Raw genomic sequence first — 21,362 nt, forward strand, 5'->3', positions numbered from 1 at the left:
TGTGTTATCACATAAGCAGTACAGCATGATGTCAAGGAGCTCTGGTCACCAAAGATGCTTGAGGGGATCGATGCAGTGGCTCGCTGCTTGGAGGATCCCGGTAGCCTATGGGCTACTACCAATGCCCAATGGCCTAGAATCATGCCCAGAGGGTCGCCCTCATTGGTCGCGGATAGAACTTGAGCATCTGAAGTATTTGAAAAGCTAGCCTAGTTATTCTCTTCAGTGAGGCTTAAAAGTTGCTAAATAATCTCTGTCATTCTACCAGTATTATAGACAAGGCAACTTGTGCCCAGAGAAGTTAAATTTTTTCTGAGAGCTATTCACTTATTCAATGACAAAGATAATTCTCAAACCTGGGCTGCTCAGGATTCCCCTTCAGTTCTGTTTTTTCTCTGTCATGTATGCTGGGTAAAGACTGTAGGAGATGTTTTGAAGGAATCTAATAACTATTATATTTCTAGCTCTTTTATAAGGGTGTTGAAAACTTTGTAGTCGGATTATAAAATTACTCTTATTTGATGAGGTTAGTTAAACTGAAAAGCTATGAGCAGGAGAAGGTCTTTGGAACAGTACATCCTAGGTTAATAGAACCATTTTCTGAGCCTTTCCCAGCACTTTGTGGTGTTCTGTCCTCAATTCCCAGGGTTGTCAATCCTGGGAAAGTACAATAGCAATGAATCCAGTATCTCTCTCCTTTTGCAGAGAAATTGTGACCCAGGAAGGAGGCACTCATAGCTGACAGCGAGTGAAGGATCCTTACGCTCTTTCTTCTTGGCACCAAGCCACATCCTACCAAATTGCATGCCCCTCCCTGGCAGTTCATTCAAATATCTCCTAAAAGTCAGAACGTGAGGACCAAGGAAGAAGATAGTGAGATAGTAAAACTCTGGGTTAGACATTGTCTTACTTGAGTGAGCGTCAGGCAGCTTTTTAAAACTAACTTAGGGAGCAGTAGCAAGATGGCCCCAAAAGAGATATTGGGTTCTCTCAGAGACTACTTTATCTTGGGCTGTAAGTTATTTAGAAAAGATGACAGTGCTGGACTTGATTATACAGAATCTTATTTGCTACTTAATCATCTCGTCCAATTAATGCTGAGCCGTCTTGTGGAGCAGGTAAGTATCACCTAATTAAGGACTTGTATTTAAACCTCTCAAGTCTTTTGCATAATTATCTTCAGGTTTTCCCTTGCTAGTTACTCTGCTTATTAGATCAGGTTGAGCCCCTTGTTATAATTTTTATATAATTTAGATAATTATTCCTATGCCTCCTTGTCACACTTAAAGCTCTAACTGTTGAGTGTGCCAGGATGAAAAACTTATTCTCTGAGCATTGGCAGTAGGAGGGAGGGTGAGAGGGAGTTGGGGGGGGGGAGGGTGTTTGCTGATGATGCCCCAGGGGGTGAGGACTCTGTCAACAGCAAGGCATCTACAATCTTATACCTTTAAATACTTTAGGATTAAATTTGATTTTCTTTAAATGTCTTTCTTTGCATTATGCAAATTTAACCTGGGAATCATCACTGATTGACACATACCAAATATGAAATTAAATGAATCCCAATTCACAAAACAAAAGAGCTAATTCTAAAACCCATCTTGCCTCTAGAAAATTCCCATCTCCTTGCCTCTACAAAATTTTATGCTATATTATTCTGGCAGGAAATGCAGAGAATATCCCCTTGAGACCTATCTATAGCTCAGTGAAGTTTTATATTTCTAAACCTTTGGCTTTGGCTTATCAGCCAGCACCAGTCACCTGGAAATACCTGGTATCTAACATTGAGAGATCACAAAAACAATACAGAATAAATTACAATGACGTTTTCATTTCCAACGTTTTGTGGGTCATCAAACTAGGAATACAGTAACCAGTGACTACACATTTGCTCTCCAAGTATTTTCTTTCTAGAGAACTTGTACATACATGGAACCACCATCAGTATGAATCTCTTACTGCAAAACTAACAACTACAGACACTTCGAGAGCAGGTATCAGCAAAATTATCTTAGCAGTCTGATACAACACGGTCTCCTTGGACTCAGCGATAATTGAAAGTACTCGTTTAAAAATGTGGCTACAACGAATTAAAAAGATAATATGATGCTTACCTCATTTCTCAACAGAAAGGAAAAATGGGCCAAATTTCTCCTTACAGCCTGGAAAGAAAAACGTTAAAAATAAGCATTCAAGTAGAGTTAGCAATGGTAATTCCATTACTCGGAACGAGCGTTACTCACAAGTATCAATTGATAATTAAAGATGGCTTTGCGGTACTAGCGAGAGGATTTGTCATTTGCCGTTTCCAGGAGTATAACCAGATTTAGCATTCTCAAGCTTTTACGTTTTCATTTAGAAAACTAGGCAAAGTTACGTGAGTGAAACCTTAGGGCTAAAGAGGTCCCTCATCCATTGTCGGAGCCAAATTGTTCCACCAACTCTCAAGTTCAGAATACCAAAGGAAAAGTATTATATTTTAATTAAACAGCCCCAGCCTTCTCTAAGTAGTAATAACTATTTCTCTCCCCACACACATACAACACATACCCCGTCTCTGCCCACCCTGGGCATTTTAAAGAAAGAACAATGCTGTATAGTTTGTGACATGTCTATGAGTTCCACTTTTAGTGTGGAGGGAGGAGCATAATAAAGTGGAGTCCTGTTCTGGTGCATGAATAGTTAACATTTCTAATGATGAAGCAGTAAGAGTGGCTTTAGAAAAAACTGCCATGAAGTCACCTGCTAACCAAAAAGACCTTTAGAATCAAGAACAAAAACTCAAGTGTCAGTTACCAAAGCCCTGTGCCTTTCCAACAAACGGAATCCGTAGTTTTTTTAAAAACAATTTTAATAGTTTTCTTTTAACGTTTTATTTATTTCTGAGAGAGAGAGAGAGAGAGAGAGCGTGAGCAGGGGAGGGGCAGAGAGAGAGGGAGACACAGAATCTGAAACAGGCTCCAGTCTCTGAGCTGTCAGCACAGAGCCCGATGCAGGGGTCAAACCCACGAACCGTGAAATCATGACCTGAGCCAAAGTCAGACGCTTAACCGACTGAGCCACCCAGGTACCCCTGGGATCTGTAGTTTTTGATGATAGTCCCACACAATTTAATTTATAAGTTTGTGGTTTGTTATTCAAAACATGTGTTTTTTATGAAAATCATGCTGTATGCATTTTTCTCCAATGCACCTAAGAACAGATCAAATAGTACAATTTCAACTAGAGCAAAACTATTTAATTCAGAGCTTTCTTGAGGTGCTGGCCTGGATGTCATCCGCTCATCACGCATCAGCCAGGCACGCACACTAATGATAGAAAGGAAAAGGAGAAGATTATTCTGGGCATGGGCAACTGACTTGAGCTTAGCTTATCTCTAGAAATTGTAAAGTGAGGAACTAAGGGTGTGTGGGCGAAGGATGGGTGAGGTAGCCTAGAGAAGAGGTGGTATTTTTGCTCTCAAAGTACATTTTAGTTTTATATAGATAGATAAACAGCTGTCCCAGTCACTCCCCAGTTAACTCCGAGTGGAGAAACAAAGTGCTACTTTAACATATCCACTAAAGAGCTAGAGGCAAGTTATTTGGATCCCGTTGTATGCAGAAGTAATTTAAAAGGCGAGTGTTTATAACCTTTATTCAATTTACATGTATTGGTTTTTCTGCCCCACCAGGTGATTTTCCACAATTTAATCTTTATAGCGTCCTGTGAGGTGGTCAGGATCACCCCCATTTCACAAGAGAAAGTGCTCAGATTGGCCAAATGTCTTACAGCGCCAGTGCCTGATGCTAGAGTGTGGTGCTGCCCATGATCTATAAATGGAAGCACATATCACTCACCACATCAGAGTAATGCCCAGGTGACCAGATTTAGTATACCCATCAGGAAGATTTCTTATTATTTGTAAGGTGATCCCTTAGCAATTAATGAGCTCACATGTGGACAGTCAAAATTGCTTATCTTGAAGACCAAAATAGCTCCTTATTTCAAATCACATTGACTGTTTATTAATTGCTCTGGGAACAACCATTTATGACCTTGAAGCTGCTGATTCAGCACATGAGTTAGTGTTATATTACAAGCACCTGGAGAATTCACTGACTAACTTGCTTTTTATGGGTGTAAGAATACAGTTTAAAAATTGACATCTTCAGGGGTGCCTGGGTGGCTTAGTCGGTTAAGTGTTTGACTTCAGCTCAGGTCATGATCTCACGGTCATGATCTCATGGGTTTGAGCCCCATGTCAGGCTCTGTGCTGACAGCTAGCTCAGAGCCTGGAGCCTGCTTCAGATCCTGTATCTCCCTCTCTCTCTCTGACCCACCCCTGCTCACGCTGTGTGTGTGTGTCTCTCTCAGAAATAAATAAAAACATTAAAAAAAAATTGACATCTTCAGATATTCATACAGTGTCCCTTTATCCCTTCATTTTAATTAGCCTCTTATCTCCCAAACCACTTACTGAGTTACTAAACAATAACAATGACAAAAAGCAAATTAATTGATTCATTTAAATTCTTCCTTAAAAAAAAATCCTTAAAAAAATACTTTCTCCAAGTACAAGGTAGTTCGAGATAATTTGGGTAGCCTGAAAATGGCTGCACTTTCCTATTTATTGTCACCTGAATAATTCCTCCAGCATTTCCTCCATTCTTCTCTGTGATGTTCATGTAAAATATTGAGTGTTCTTTCTTCCCTTTGTACCAATGATAAACACAAGACACCACTTAGAATCTTTCATCTGGGGAAGAGTTGACATCCTTGCTTCTTATGTGGTCCCTGAGGAGCTAGTGAGAAACGCAAAACCTCAGACCCCACCCCGAACCTACTGAATCCCAGCCTGCATTTTTGACAAGGTCTCCAGGTGAATTGTGCAGGTTAAATTGGAGAATCACAGCTCAACTGAGAGTTTTCCACCACAGCAGTAGCTTAAATAATGGATTACATGAGTGGTTGATTATTAGACAGCTAGCTCTCAAGTCTCAGTCGTTCACCTTATGTGGGTCTCCCCATCTTTCCCTGTAAAGCAGAAAATTTGAACTGGATTATTTAGAGTTGCCATGGTGGCCAAGATATTTCTAAGTTCCCTTTGATTTCTAAGACTGACTATTTCATAGCCAATATGAAAGATCAAAAATCGCAGTCAGGTCAAACACGGTCCCTGCCCTCACAGATCTTGCAACATGGGCAGACAAAATGGACACATACAAGAAACAACTAGAAAAATAAAAGCCCAATTGGGTTAAGATGATAGTTATGCTGCATCAACATGAGCTTGCGTTCTCAGGAAAAGTAAGTAAAAGCCTTTAAAAGACGGGAATGATTTCTGTAGATGACAAAGAGGGGAACTGGGTTTTCTAGGATTTAGGGAACAGCATTAGCCAAATGCAGAGAGAAGTGGAAAATACCTCTAGATGAGGTCAAGCTAAATTGTGGGGGACCACGACAGAATGAGTTTACACATAATGTAACAATTTGAACTGAGAAATAGTTTGATCAGAAGGAATTGGAGAAAGATCTCTGTCTGTTGGTGTCTTGTTGAGGATGTGTGGGTAGAGAAGTCATTTTGAGGCTGTTGCCATAATCCAATATGACACCCTAGTGAGGAGAATGTATCCCTAAAGTGGTAACTGAAGGAATAGAGGGAGAGGACTGGTTGAGAACATTCCTTTCAGAAATGGATTATTAGAACTTTGAGACTGCTTGTAGGTGAAACAAAAGGAGACAGAAGATGGAAAGGGCATTTTTACTTTGAGGTCAAGAGCCAGGACTGTGGACTCAGCAGACCTGTGCTATGGACATTGTCATTACCGCTTATTATCAGTTGTACCTGATGTGGATGATAACCGACCTCATCATTACTGGGAGGAGTCCATGAAATAATCTTTGTGCAGGAACATAGTAAGTACACAAGGTCTTGGTTTGGGGTTAAGGTTTTTTGTTTTCTTTTCTTTTCTTTTTTTTTTCTTCTTTTCAGTAGAGTTAAGAAATGGAGAGCAGAGAGAAATATATGAAGAGGGCCCACCAGCAATGTGACCTTACACAGACGAAACGCAGAGTGCCTCTGTTTCCCCATCTGTAAGACAGAGTGGGGGACAAGGTGATTCAAGGTCATTCATTCCCTACTAGAGCACTTATCAGACTAATAAGAGCTCTGTGACCATGAGCAAACTTTCCTTAACTAGGCTAATTCAAAAGGAATTTTAACACATTCAGTAAACTTTTTGTCACTTTTCTGGGGTTATTTTTTAATTCTTTTTTTTTAAAGCTATAAGAAGGTGAATAAGAGAACAGTTACTTAAAAAGCAAATTTTTTTACCATCTCCCACACTAAACGTTTTTGGTTTGTCCAGTTGGGAAGCCTTGTGCATCCCAGTCCTAATTTATTTCACTAAATATCCCTTTCTGGAATTAGTCAAAATGACATAAATTCAATTCAGCAGAGCTGCCAAATTTTAACTACTCAAGTGGCATAGATTCAGTGCACAGCGACAGAAAACATTTTATTTCATCTTATAGAATTTATTATCTAGATATTTTTTCTAGAGTCACTCAGTGAGCTAATAAATGTAATAATAAGAAATAACATAGCCTTTAAGAAACACTGTGTTTGCTTCTACCACAACAATACCCACTCTTCAGCCCCATAGCCCCTCGCATGGCACAAAAACGCATGCATATTGTTTCTGAAAATTTCTGTTGGTAGATCTTAGAATGTTCTAACCCTCTGCACGAAAGTTTTGTAGAAAATATGCCAATCCTCATATTGTAAACTCTAGTTAAATTCTGTTGGTATAATGTGCTTAGCTAAAATTGCCAACGTTTACTCTTTCTGTTCTGGAATTGATTTTTGCTACAGAGATTAAATCAATATAGAGCCAGTTATTAGATCCCAACGCCTCTTTGGATTTCTGGTATTGGTATGTAGGGAACTTTAGCTCTTTGGTATTTCTGGATGATGTAGTTTGTCAAGCTCCTTTCATTTTTTCAGCTACTTTGCCTCTCATGTCAGCTAAATATTTTTAAAATAGTCTTTTAACAAAAGAATTGACATCATTTGAGGGTTTTTTGGTAACAGTGGGGTCTCCTAGATTGAAAAGCATGGCAATAAATTGTCATCTCCTATATAACTTTATTTACTTAGACATCTAAAAGCATCTGTCTGTGAGGTTGCATGCAGGTCTGCTCTTTTTGTGGTTATGCTACGTCAACAGGAATAGTTAACAAATTTCCAAAGTTAATCAGTACCTTTCTTTTCTCTCCCACACGACACAGAGTTGAGGATGTTTAATGCTGATTACTTCCACCTCATTTATATACTGTAATGCCCACTGCTTTAGTTCTTGCCCTTCCCACCATCAATTAGGTATTATTATCATTTTATATTATACAAGCAAAGTTTTTTTGAATTTACAGGGCATTCGCTAATTTCCTTGTTTGCTATTCTTTCTTGTATCCCAGATCGTCCATGGGGGATCACGTAACTTCTCCCTGCTATATGTAGCTTAAAGCTTCCCTCAGTGAAGTCTGCCAGAAATGAATTCTCAGTTTCGGTAGCCTGAAAATGTCTATAATTTGCTCTCATCTTTGAAAGATATTTTTGTGGAATATAGAATTTTACACTGACAGATAACTTCTCTTGGCACATTGAAGGCACTGGTTTGTGGCACCCATTTTTGCCATTGAGGAGTAGACCTTCTGTCTTATGACGACTGTTCCCTTGTAGGTGATTTGTCTTATTTTCTAGTGGCTTTTGAAGGTGTTTTGTTTCTGTTTTTTCCCCTTCCTTTGGTGTTTCCTGTGAGGTGTCTCTGACTGGGGTTTGTTTTTACTTACCCTGCTTGGGATTCTTTGACGTTCCAGGATCTGAGAATGTATATCTTTCAACATTTCTGAAAATTTCCCAGCCATTATCTATTCAAGTGTTAGTTCTTCCCTGTCTCTTTTATTTCCGTCTAGAATTCATATCCTCTCTTCTAAGGTTTTCAGTGTTGCTTCTGTTTTATATTCCTTTGTCTCTTAAGTCTGGTTTATTTCTCCGGGTCTATCGTTAGTGTGTCTAATCTGTAGCTTAATTCTTCTGGTGTGTTTTTCATTTAATTTATTGCATTTTAATTTCTAGAAGTTGTTTTTGATTCTTTTTCAAATGTAGTGGTCATTCCTTATAGTCTGTTGCTCCTCACTGATGCATTCAATAATCCCATTCATGTTTTAAATGCAGTAAAGATAAATATTTTATATTCTCTGAATATTTCAATATCTTTGAGGATCTTATTCTGCTACCTGTTATTCCTTTTGGCTCTCATTCATACTGCTCTATTTCCTTGTAAAATACGTTATTTTATTTATTTATGTTACTCTGAAATGTTTATTTTCCCATGGGAACTATCTGAGCTCAGGACTGAGGATGCATTCCTCCACAGATGATTTGCATTTGCTTCTTCCTGCGATCTGGAACCACAGCCCAGCCAGAACCATTTCAAATTAAATACCCTGGGGGCGCATGGGTGGCTAAGTCAGCTAAGCGTCTGACTTTGGTTCGGGTCATGATCTCATGGTTTGTGGGTTTCAGCCCCGCATCGGGTTCTGTGCTGACAGCTCAGAGCCTGGAGCCTGCTTTGGATTCTGTGTCTCCCTCTCTTTCTCTGACCCTTTCCTGCTCACACTGCCTCTCTCTCTCTCAGAAATAAATAAAAAACATTTAACAAAAAACAAAACAAATTAAAAACCCTGGTGTCCAAGCCACACTGATACTGTCAATGTGGGTCAAAGTCTATGTGAAAGAGGGCCTCCTTGATTTTTTAATTTTTAATGTTTATTTTATTGTTGAGAGAAAGAGACAGAGTGCAAGCAGGGGAGGGACAGAGAGAGAGGGAGACACAGAATCCAAAGCAGGCTCCAGGCTCTGAGCTGTCNATAATCAGGGGGGAATTCTTAAGCAGGCTCCAGGCTCTGAGCTGTCAGCATGGAGCCCAACGTGGGGCTCGAACTCATAAACCGTGAGATCATGACCTGAGCAAAAGTCAGATGCTTAACTGACTAAGCCTCCCAGGGGGCCTTGAGGGCCCCCTCGTTTGTAAATAATCAGGGGGGAATTCTTTCCCCATCCACTCAGAACGAAGGTAGAAGCAGGTACACTTCCTTCCTTCCTCTCTTTTTCTATACATCAGACTTACTTTTCTCTTCCTTACACTTGAGGGTGGAGCCCTTTGAAGTAGTACCCCAGCTTACAGGGGGTTCCCCATGAGACTCATCCATCCTGCATGATGCCAGTAAAACAGGTGTCATCTTGTAGAGTTTGGGAGGAACTCTCAAGTCCAAAGCCTGCTTTGGTCGTTCCTTGTCTCTGAGGTCCCAGCTTCTACTCTGTTTTCGGAATCTGACTGTTTGCTCTTTAAGTGTCCACTCAGCAATGCATTTCAAAAGGCTTTCAAATATATTTTCACAGTATATCAGTTGTTTCCAGCTAAAGATGGAAGTCCTTATATAATTAAACTGAGATCTAAATGAGCATATCTATGATTATATAGATGTTTATCCTTGTGTGTATCTACAGCATTTCCTTTATATATATACTTAGTATAACTTATTTCCATTTGCATCTGCTAACACCTTGAAATCTGATATACACTTTCATTTTTAAGATTATTCTACAAGAATGATTGGCATGCTTTTTGTCACTTGTCTTCTTTATTTATTTTTTTAAATATTTTTTATTTATTTCTAGGAGAGAGAGAGAGACAGACAGCGTGAGCAGGGGAGGGTCAGAGAGAGAGGGAGTCACAGACTCCGAAAGAGGCTCCAGGCTCTGAGCTGGCAGTCAGCACAGAGCCCGACGCGGGGCTCGAACCCATGAACGCGAGATCATGACCTAAGCGAAAGTCAGACGCTTAACCGATTAAGCCACCCAGGCGCCCCAATCACTTGTCTTCTTTAAAACATAGAGATACTTCGTATGCAGTTTTTGTAAATTAAATAAATATAGCCAGTTCTTATCTCGTTTTAAAATTCTTAGTACTTTATGTAGAACCGCAGAATTTTTCAAAACCTCTCAAAGTGATAGGGTCGCAGAAACATCTATACTTACGGTATAACCAGGCAAAGCTGGGCTCGCACTGCATTTTAGAAAATCAATCAGTGTTAAAGTTTGTAATAATTCACAATTTCAAGAACACCTTTAAAAATGGCAAATCCCAGGGCGCTTGGGTGGCTCGTCGGTTAAGCCTCGGATTTTGGCTCCGATCATGATCTCACGGTTCGTGGATTCGAGCCCCATGTCGGGCTCTGTGCTGACAGCTCAGAGCCTGGAGCCTGATTTCAGTTTCAGATTCTGTGTCTCCCTCTCTCTGTGACCTTCCCTAGCTCTCTCTCTCTCTCTATCCCAGAAATAAATAAAGCATTTTTTTAAAAATTAAAAAAAAATTTTTTTAATGGCGAATCCCTTCACCTAACAAAGACTCTTGTGGTAAACAGTTTGCCTCTTTTCAAAAACTGGATGTTTTAAGAGATGTTTTCTTCTCGTTCTACACATGTCCTTGTGATCAGGAAGGATAAGCCCCGGCAGCCAGCCCTGCCCTGTCTCCCTAATTGGTGGCCCTTCTTGTTCTAGTACGTTCGAGTATCCTTTGACACGAAACCTGATCTCCTTCTACACCTGATGACCAAGGAATGGCAGCTGGAGCTTCCCAAGCTTCTCATCTCTGTGCACGGAGGCCTGCAGAACTTTGAACTCCAGCCAAAGCTCAAGCAAGTCTTCGGGAAAGGTCTCATCAAAGCAGCCATGACGACAGGAGCCTGGATATTCACTGGAGGGGTTAACACAGGTAATGGGAAGTCAGACAGAGACAGGCAACCTAAGGCCATGAGAATGTGGCAACTAAGATCATTTTCTCCTAAGGCTAAAGATGTTTATATTCCGCCCCCCCCGTCTCTCTTCCCTGTGCGTCCACATTCATTGGGTCTCCCTCCTCTCATGGATTCTTCTGCCCTCCATGAACCCACACGATAGCCATTCAGTTAGTTCTCAGCCACAAAGAATTGCTTACACATGAGAAACAGGTTGGGCTATTTAATACTTGACGCTACAGAATTTGTAAACATGACTAGTAGAATTTCACGAGATATTTTCAGTACCTCAAGTTGCCAACTGAGTATCCAGTGATTTTTTAAAGAACAACTTTTGCTCTAAATTTGGAAGCTCTGTGTCTGATCTTTATGTGATTTTAAGTTTGATGCAAATAGCTCTGAATTTTGTTAAATCCCTGTTTATTTGGGATGTAAATAGTGACATTGACATCTGGAGTATTATGTGTTTATTATTTAAAACAGTTTACTAAGGGATACTTGAGTGGCTCTGTCGGTTAAGCATCCATCTTTGGCTCAGGTCAGGATCTCACAGTTCCTGAGTTCAAGCCCTGTGTCAGACAATGAATGCGCTGACAGCTCAGAGCCTGGAGCCTGCTTGGGATTCTGTGTCTCGCATTCTTTCTGCCCTTCCCTCACTCATACTCTGTCTCTCTAGCTCTCAAAAATAAATAAGCATTAAAAAATGTTTTTAATAATTTATTAAGTCAACTCTGCACCAGTAGAAGACACATCACACTCTGAATTCCAAGCAATTTTTTTCTACCTGCCAAATGAATTTCTCTATATCGTGATACAGGTAGGCCGTCAAATCAGTGCTCCCACACCCACTTACAGTTGAGTGCTTACGTGCAGCACATTATTAATGTGCAGCCGATAATGGAATAGATGCCCATAAATTGCTCTGACATATTTCTCCAGCCTGAGTCAGAAGCGCCCTTGGAAATACACAAGTAATACTATAGCAAGTTCACTCAGACTTGTTTCAAGGCCGCAAGTGTGTGGTCTGTGCAGTGCGCACACACGTGGAGTTGTGAAACAGTCGGAACACAACCCCAAACCAATGACTTTTAAATTAAGACAGTTATCTCAATATTATTTACTCATTTGTTCGCAGTTTAGGTGATATTTGAACCAGATCCGCACTCAGCATTCTCCTCAACACCTAGAATTTGTGAAGATTCAGCACTGCCCACGCAATGTTGCATTGCATTGTTACATGGAATCCTGACTCAGTCTGTAAACTGACATGATCTTAGAATGCTCCGTCAGCTCTTTGCTGTTTGTTTTGTAGTAATCAAATATCTACAGAGCAATTAGCTTTGGGTGGCTGTTCAGGCTTTAGGCTCCTGCTTTCATTCAGTTTAGCTGGCTTCATTCACTTGTTATTATGCACTGTTTTGCTTTCCTGGCATAATCTGCACCTTATATACAGACCCACTCAAAGGTTTCCAAAGGTTCCAAAGAAACTTGTAACAGCCTTCTGTTTCTGGGAACTCAGAACACTGTTTATGACTTTTCTTCCTCTATGAAGTGCACCCACTATCAAAAGAAGACGTTACAGCATGAATTCTGTAAACCGAAGAATTCATCTCTGCCTCGCTCCAGGCTAGTGTTCAATCCAATACCCAAAGCGATGTTCTAATGGTGGCATCTCAGATTAGGTAAGAGGTAATAGTAGAACTGTGGCTGAGGGAGGGCATACCAGGAAGTTAAACTTCTTGTCCCCGGATGGGCCCTGAAAGGAGTTTTGTGTGTAAATAGGGAAACAAAATGAACACTGATATTCACAGCTTGATTCTTGCATTTGTTTTTCTTTACAAGTACTCTCTTTTAGAAGATCCCTAGATAAACTAAGAAGTGAAATTGTATTCTAATCAACACTGCCAGCATATTGCAACATGGATTAGTGCCATTTACACAGTTTTAGTTTCTTTTCTTTTCTTTTTTTTTTTTTTTTTTAAAGGAGGGCCTTTCTGTTTGATCTTCTGAATATTTCAGAATGGAGTGATTCACACAAATGTGTCCACTCAATGATTAAATTGCCTGGTGCATTTTGATAGTTCAGTGCAGTATTAGAACCCTTACTCTGTGCTAGCACGTGAGGCATACAAAGATGAAGTAAGATACTGACCGCCCCCCCACCCCTCTACCCCCCTGCCCAACCTTCCCTGCAAGGAGTTTTACCCTTAGAAAAGATGGCCTCATCTGTGATTGTGAATCATGGAAGAATATATTAGGTAACATAGTGCATTGTTCAAGATATGCAAACTGCAATCCTGTTCAAAGGGAGAAAAAAAATCAAATCCAATTCAGCTTTCATATACGAGATGGCACAAGGTGTGAATTTTTCCTTGAGGAATAGGTGGAATTTTGGTAAGTGGAAGTAACTTTTCTTAGAAAAGATATTTTATATCTTCTATAAAAAATGATTATTTGAGAGGGAGGTTAATAGATTAGAAATTACATCTTCTTTAAATGCAATTTATCTTTATTAACAGATAAGAGATAGGTTCCATCCCATTTTATAAACTGAATTCTTTCCTTTTAACTACGGTGGGGAAGGCCACGGTGATGTGGAAGTTCATTTATGACAGGAGACAAAAACAATTTCAATGATGAAGCTAAAAAGCTGTATTTATATATTTTCAACATAAATCTTCCACAGACTATGCCAAGGTTTTCTTTAGAAGTAGAGTCCCCACTTTATATATTGATAAATAAGAAGATGAAATCAAGGTTAACAAGATCTGAGCTAAGTAGCTACTCTATTTGAATGACCCTAACTAATACACAAACTCTGGTACAGACTTAATATAATATTATATGGGTGCTTTTTATAGGATATACTCATGGTACTGATCATTAGTCATACTAACATCCTTATGCTTATAGAACAAGAAAAAGACTCCCAGAGTTTAAAGAATTATATTTGATATTTTCTTTCTTTATTTTTATTTTTGTCATTTTTAATGTTTATTTTTGAGAGAGAGAGAGAGACATAGTGCAAGCAGAAGAGGGGCAGAGAGAGGAGACACGGAATCCAAAGCAGGCTCCAGGCTCTGAGCTGTCAGCACACAGCCCACTGCAGGGCTCAAACCCACAAACTGTGAGATCATGAGCTGAAGTCAGACACTTAACCAACTGAGCCATCTAGGCATCCCTCTTTTTTTTATTCTATTTTTAGACACTGGATGCTTTTTAATTTTGTTCTTAGGGAAAAAAAAGAATTTAAAGAGCAAGAAGAAATGCATTGCTAGAGTTCATATTATACATGTCCTGCAAATGTATCTGACATTAGAGCCGTGAATTTATGTTCTCTTCTGAGCACATGTAGTTTGGGTAGAAATGTGTCAAAATTTTATATTCATTGCGTATAACCTTGTGAGCCACATTTATCACAGTTTCCTTTAGAACAATGGAGAGTCATTGCTTTAAAAGACAAGAGTAATACTTCCCTTTGTCCTCGTAGGTGTCATTCGCCACGTTGGGGACGCCCTGAAGGACCATGCATCTAAGTCTCGAGGGAAGATATGTACCATAGGCATCGCCCCCTGGGGAATTGTGGAAAATCAAGAGGACCTCATTGGAAGAGATGTAAGTCCTAGAGGCTGCCCCTGTCTGTGACTTCTCATAGAGGTGATAGCAAACAAGTAAAATAAAATAAGAATTCAAAGTATGCATATTACAGTACTATCTTAGCTCCCACCTCCCAAAATGAAACTCATGTTAGGAATAGTTTACTGCAAGATCATGGATTTTCTAAAATCTATCTATGTGAACTCCAGCATCAATTCTTATGATCGGAAAAGGTCCAAAGGTTTACTACCTAACCTCGTTTGAATCAAACAAGGGTCTCTCCTCACCTGTCAAATCTTGCTAGCTCTATTGGTTAAGATGAAGTAACACCAGGTAATGTAGAGCATCATGAGTTCATTGACTGCAGTATTAAATGGGGACCCTCTCACCCCAAGTCTCCAGCTTCTTTATTATCTGAGTGCCCTTCAGCTCAGGAAAGCCACAGAGGAAGATTCTTTCCTTTCAGGCTGCGGCTTCCCTAGTTGGTCTTGCATTTGCTGAATGCTTGTACAAGGAGTGGGCACTGTGTCATTCTTGATTTTCCACTTGGAAACTACTCAGAAACCCATGACCAAACTCTGCAGGGTGCCTCCTCTCTTTCCTTTTCTTAGGTCCAGAGCCACACACCGACTGATCAGTCAAAGGGTTTGTCTTTGAGAGAACTTACTTTACTTTGTCTGAGTCATCATCTTTCTTCTGTTTCTTCTAGGGTCTTGTTTTTGTTTTGCTTTGCTTTGTTTACCACAAACAGATTATTCACAACCTCCTTAGAGGGCTTTCTCTCCTACTATCCCCCAGGCTTCCCCCCCATATATCACTTCTTAAAATTCCACTGATGGAATTGTGCTTAAACTATAATTGTCATACTTTATTCACTGCCTTTTTCCCTGATAACTTTTAAAATTAATTATTGATCACTGAACCTCTACATCAGATCAGTACAGTCTTCTCTTCCCAATCTGGGCCTGCTACGGAATGTAACAAATGTGCTAAGTAGTTTTTTCCAAGTATCTGAACCAANTTAACAGGTCCTAAATTGCTTCTTGAATTGTACAGAAATACACTGAAACAGTCTTATTAAAAATTTTTTAATGTTTTTATTAATTTTGAGAGAGAGAGAGAGAGACAGAGCATGAGTGGGGGGAGGAACAGAGAGAGAGAAAGACACAGAATCTGAGGTAGGCTTCAGGCTCTGAGCTGTCAGCACAGAGCTTGATGCGGGGCTCGAACCCATGAACTGTGAGATCATGACCTGGACTGAAGTCGGACACTTAACCAACTGAGCCACCCAGGCACCCCTGAAACCATCTTATTTTAATATAACACATTATAAGCAATTTTTTCTTCCAAATTTTTATTTAAATTCAAGTTAGTTAACATTGTGTAATATTGGTTTCAGGAGTAGAATTTAGTGATTCATCACTTATATACAACACCTAGTACTCATCACAAGTGCCCTCTTTCAGGCCTATTACCCATTTAGGCCATTCCCTCTACCCAGCAACCCTCAGTTTTTTCTTTAGAGTTAAGAGCCTCTTAAGGTTTGCCTCCCTCTCTGTTTTTTTCTTATTTAATTTTTCTGTCCCATCCTCTTTATTTTGTATCTGTTTTATTTCTTAAATTTCACATAAGAGTGAAATCAAACATAGGCAATTTTTAATGCAATGCAAAATACTTTGAATAAAAAGATCAAACATTATGAAATGCAGTAAACAAATACTCTTTAAGTCCTTCAGAACCTTTAAGTGATAAAGGGTGTCCATAGCAATGCTACAAATTACATGTAGAAACACTAATTTATTGAAAACATAGGGTGAGAAATGAGATCCTCATTTTATCAGTGTAATATTCTCTTAACTAAAATTTACTGGCTGTTTTACAACACACACACCTTGAGTATCTCAAGCAGCAATTTCCCAAGTGATAGGTAGGCAGAACTGATGAGAAAAACAAGCATTACTAATTTTTTTTCAGAGTATCTACAACTGGTCTTTGATGAAATATACTTGCGTGAATGCTTGCCTTAGATTCCAAGCTGGCTTTGAAGTTGATTGTGAACTAGAGCAAAGCTATTTCTTAGAGAGTTAGAATATGCTGAATGCCCTTGATACCAAAGGTATTTAATAGTGCATTTGGTGAACAAATGAATTAATTATTTAAAATGTGATGATTCAGAAGTCTTTTTTTTTTTTTTTACAATAGTTTATTGTCAAATTAGTTTCCACATAACACTCAGTGCTCATCCCCAAAGTGNAAGTCGTTTTTAAATGTCCATTGCTTCATAATCTCTTATTGTAAACCTGAGTTACTATTATTCAATTTGGGGGGAGGGGAAGGAAACCATTTTGGAACTTTCTTATTCAGATGAACTATGAATTAATAGAGCTGATTAGTTCTTTATTTAAGATAGAGTAACCAAATTATTACCTCCGTTGCCTAATCATTTAGCCACTGCCTTTTTGTGTCATTTTGGGTGTTTTGTAAATTCTGTGAGTGCAGAAAGATAGTACTTACGTTGCATTTACTTTCCTTTCTTGGCTGGAGAAATGACCCCTGATTCATCTTCCTCCAATTTGAGTTTCTTTCCTCTGATTTCACCTCTTCTTGTGCGCCTCCTTTGTACTTACTCTCTTTCTCCCAGTATTTCTTCCCAGTATTATGCCATAGGAACTTACGCAAGCCTAAGCCAGTGAGGGTGAGTTGCATTGTCTGACTTCCCAGTGAAAAAATAGTCTTGATCACACAGGACAGAAGGAGCCACTCATGTTCAGTAAAATGTGCACATTCATTCTCCCTGCTCACAGGGGCCTAATAGAGGCACACCATGGCTCACAAAAATCCAAGTGAACCCTGCAGAGAGACCGTCAAGAAAAGAATTGACATTGACAGATTATAAAGAACACCGGAAAAACAGTGTATTTTAGTTTCTTACTAGATCTTTGACCAAAATCTATTGAATTTCAACCATTCTGGTACATTCCCACCCTCCCCCTTAAAACTGGGGAGTTGGAATATGCATAGGCTTTCTCAGGCTCTTGTACAGTAATAGAATTTGTTGTTCACATTGTAAATTACTTGGACCAGAAATGCCACTCTTGGTGTACCGGATTGATGACACAGTTTGAGGGAAATTTGTATATGTGTTTACTCTTCTAATGTTATGATTCAAAAGGAATATGGTGCCAGGTTGTCCTAAAAAGAAGTATTTGAATAAAATATTAGTTAGTGATCACTTGTGAAATGTCCCCACAAAATCCCCACAAAGTAGAAGTGTTGTCTGATAAACTTCTAAAGTAGTTATAAGAATTTCCGTAGCTTAGCTTATTTTAGTGCCTCTGAGTCTTTTCCTTCCCTCTTATCTAACAAAACTTATATGTAATAAACATCCAGAAAATAAACCTTTTAGTATCAGAAACCAGATATCAGAGGGAAAAAAACTAACATAGTATTAAAAATCTGTACCACTTCAGAATTCTATGAAAAATGCATTTATTAAAAAAAAAGATTTGTATTTTTGGTCTAGTCTATGTGTGGATTTCAGAATAAGGTTGAAGTGGCACAAAATAATTATCAAGGGAAATCTAGGAAACTTACATGAAATGAAAGTATGAAGATAAAAGAAAGGCTCTATTTCTTATGCCAAATATTTTATTACAGTAGATTTATTTCCAAAAGGATAGAAAATATAGATCTTTTTATTTCTGTGGGGCTGGTTCTCAGATGAGCACTTTCAGAAGCTTGAACATTCACGTAGTTCTATAGTTATTCTATCGATAGAAGTGGTAGACACAGCAGTTACTATTCATCTCAGCATTGATTACATCTTTGGAATGGCACTATAAAGGCAAAGACTATTCCTAAACATAAAAAAGAAAGATTAACTTACCCTTGGGTCTGCTTCTAGTTGTTCTGAAACATCTACCTCCCTCCACGTCTAATCTCTTAGCTAGATTTTAGGTTAGACTTTAAAGATACAGGGTATTAGCTTCAGATTCTCACAGCTCAACTTAAAGCCTCACATGTAGTGGGTGCTCAGACCATATTAATGAAGACAGATTGGGCATGATGAAATTCAGGCTACAAGGAAAATAAACATTGTAGAAAAAATGGTAATAAATCTTACCTAGTTCACAGCCTTACCACAATTCCATCTCCGTATTATGTCCCCAGGCTTGATTATGCTTTAGTAACTATAATGAGAGCATTTTTTAACCACGCATCTAAATATAAAACTATTTTCTTATGTAGCAATTAAGGTGGGAGGTGAATGGTAAAGCTTCTGCATGTTGGATATGGGAGCAGAGAAGAATGGAATGAGAATAAGCCTTTCTGTAACCCTTTAAGACATGCATGATCCACCCAACTGAGGAATGAACTAGCCTTGATTCTTTAAATTTAAATATCTTCTACTCTGTTTAACCAAACCTCCCATTAATAGATCAAAACAACAGAATTTGGTGAACAATAATGCTGTGAATATTGGAGATGGTAATAATTTTTAGTCTCCCATTAAATGTGAGAGTGAATATTTTTCAGCTGTTAAGTTTTACTACTCTGTGACTTCTCCATATGATTCCTACTGCCCCATTCTTCTCTTACAATCCATAATCTACTCTTGAGTCAAACCAAGCTCAAGACTCCCCTCCACCAAGATGTCTTCCATGACTAACTTCACCCATAATGTCATATCAATGATTATAATTCTCCTACAGCTCTCCTTTTCCCCAATTTTGGTAAAAGTTCCTCAAAAATAGAGATTGAATTGTTTTCTTTGTTTCTTGTCAACCACTAATAAGATATTTGGTGTGAATGTGAGGCATTGACATGTGACTTATGAAGTATGTATCATTATGTAAGAAAACTAAGAGTTAGAACCAAGATCCACTGTCTCCAAAGCCCATGCTCTTTTTTTGTAAATACATATTTATTTATTTTTGAGAAAGCACAAGTGGGGGAGGGACAGAGAGAAGAAGACAGAGGATCCGAGGTAGGCTCTGTGTTGACAGGCTGACAGTAATGACGCCCAGTGTGGGGCTCAAACTCACAAACTGTAAGATCATGTCCTGAACTAAAGTGGGATACTCAACCAGCTGAGCCACCCAGGTGCCCCACCAAAGCCCATACTCTTAACTAATAGTATGCCAAGTAATCTATAAGAAAATATTTAATGATGTTTTTATTATTAGTTGAGACACTGGCAAATATCTTACGTCTGTAAATTGGACTCAAAAATAGGCTATAAGAATGACCAGAACCATTTTCTTTGTCCTTAGAGAATCTCGATCTGAACAGATGATAAAAGTATCCCCAGTGTAAAGTCAAAAAAGAATTTCCGTTGAATTATGATTTTTACATGACTCATTTTAGCCTTAGATTTCCTTACTTTAGAAAACAGTCTGACCAAAATTGTTTCAGGTAATTGAACAGTTTGTGAATCGTTTGTAATTTATCTTTTCCCAAATCTAGATTAACAAAATCCATGCCAAATTAAAAATCCAGCCATGATCACAAGAAAAAGCACTTTTCATTTTAACTTGAGGATGAAATTGTATTTGGGAAGATTTCCAACATATCATCTTATGCGGTTATTAGATTTTCATGACTTTCAATGATATCCTCTATTTCCCCCTAAAGATAGATTTATTCTCAGAATTTTATAACCTTTAACAGTTCTTCTATTTAATTGCAAAGTGTTGTTTTGGTGCCATCTCTAGATTTCAAGCCAAAAAAATGAAGTTTAATAGTGCATTTGTCATCTATTTCTAAGACAAGCCAAATATGATTTCAAATTGTGAGCTCAGAAAACTTCCCAGTAGTGGTTCTTACATGGAATTTATTGGCCATCCATGACTAGGTTATGTAAGATGTATCCAGAGGATTCGAGAGGAGAAGCTCCGAGACAAGGAGACTCACCCAAGTGTGTTACAGTCATCAGGAGCTAACGCTAACTAACTATGGACCACATTCCAATTCTGGGCTACATTCAATGACATAGGGAGTGCAGTTTCAGTGATGACAATGTTGAGTTTGTAACTGGATATGTTGATTTCAGAGTTGCTTTGAGATATCTATGTGAAAATGTCCAGCAAGACAGTAGTTTATGAGGTGGAGTCTCAGGAGCAAAATCTGGCTATACACTCAGACTCAAATGAGTCTGCATCTAGATGAAAATTAAAGCCATTGTGGTGGATGGGATCACCAAGGAAGTGTATGTAGAGTGAGGGAAAGAAGGGCCTACACCTGGATCCTGATGGCATCCAATATGTAATGGTTGGGCAGAGGAAAAACAGCCTGAGAGGGAGACCAAAAGAAGGGCTGAGAAGTAGAAGCAAAACTAGAGAGTGTTATGGAAGCCAAGGTAAGAGTGTGCTCCAGGAAGATAGAGTGAAGGTCAATGGTCAATGCCAGGTACAGTTGGGAGATTGAGGAGGATGAGGACTTGGAAATGTTCGTACAGTTCATCAAAACAGACGTGACTGGTATCACCAGTCAAAACTGTTTCCGAAGAACAGTGAAGGGGCAGTTCTCAAGTCGCTGGGTTGAGGAGGGAGAAGGGAAGTAGAGGCAGCCAATGGAAACTAACCTTTTCAAAGTTTAGCTATGATGAGAAGTGACATGAGTAGCTGAAGGGAGCCATAATTTGTGGGGTTTTTCTTTGAGAAGGGAGGGACTTGAGTCTGTTTATGTGTTGATGATAGGGGAGAAAATAAGGGTAGAATAGAATTGAGGAAATATGTCCTAGAGTGGTCTGAGGTGATGGGGTCCAGAGCTAAAGGGGAGAGGAGCCATCTGCACCCTTGTTACTGAAGCAGAAGAGGAAAGAGTATATATGCAAAGGGTTGGTGGTAGGATATTGAATCAGCCTGGAGGTTTAGCATTTATCCCTGAAATAACAACAGTAATTTAGCTCACTTTTTTGGAGG

General features: G+C 39.0%; 1 protein-coding gene across 1 annotated transcript in view; it reads left to right on the top strand.

Annotated features, from left to right (window-relative positions):
• The window catches only part of TRPM3 (transient receptor potential cation channel subfamily M member 3), a 494,196-nt gene that overhangs the window by 248,005 nt on the left and 224,829 nt on the right, over nucleotides 1–21,362 (top strand). Inside the window, exons 4-5 of the mRNA XM_077759293.1 lie at nucleotides 10,607–10,820; nucleotides 14,333–14,457. Of these exons, the coding sequence (XP_077615419.1) occupies nucleotides 10,607–10,820; nucleotides 14,333–14,457 (339 nt within the window). The remainder of the gene's footprint in view (nucleotides 1–10,606; nucleotides 10,821–14,332; nucleotides 14,458–21,362) is intronic.

This window comes from Crocuta crocuta, unplaced genomic scaffold (assembly GCF_008692635.1).
Source record: "Crocuta crocuta isolate KB4526 unplaced genomic scaffold, BGI_CrCroc_1.0 scaffold41, whole genome shotgun sequence".
NCBI lineage: Eukaryota > Metazoa > Chordata > Mammalia > Carnivora > Hyaenidae > Crocuta > Crocuta crocuta.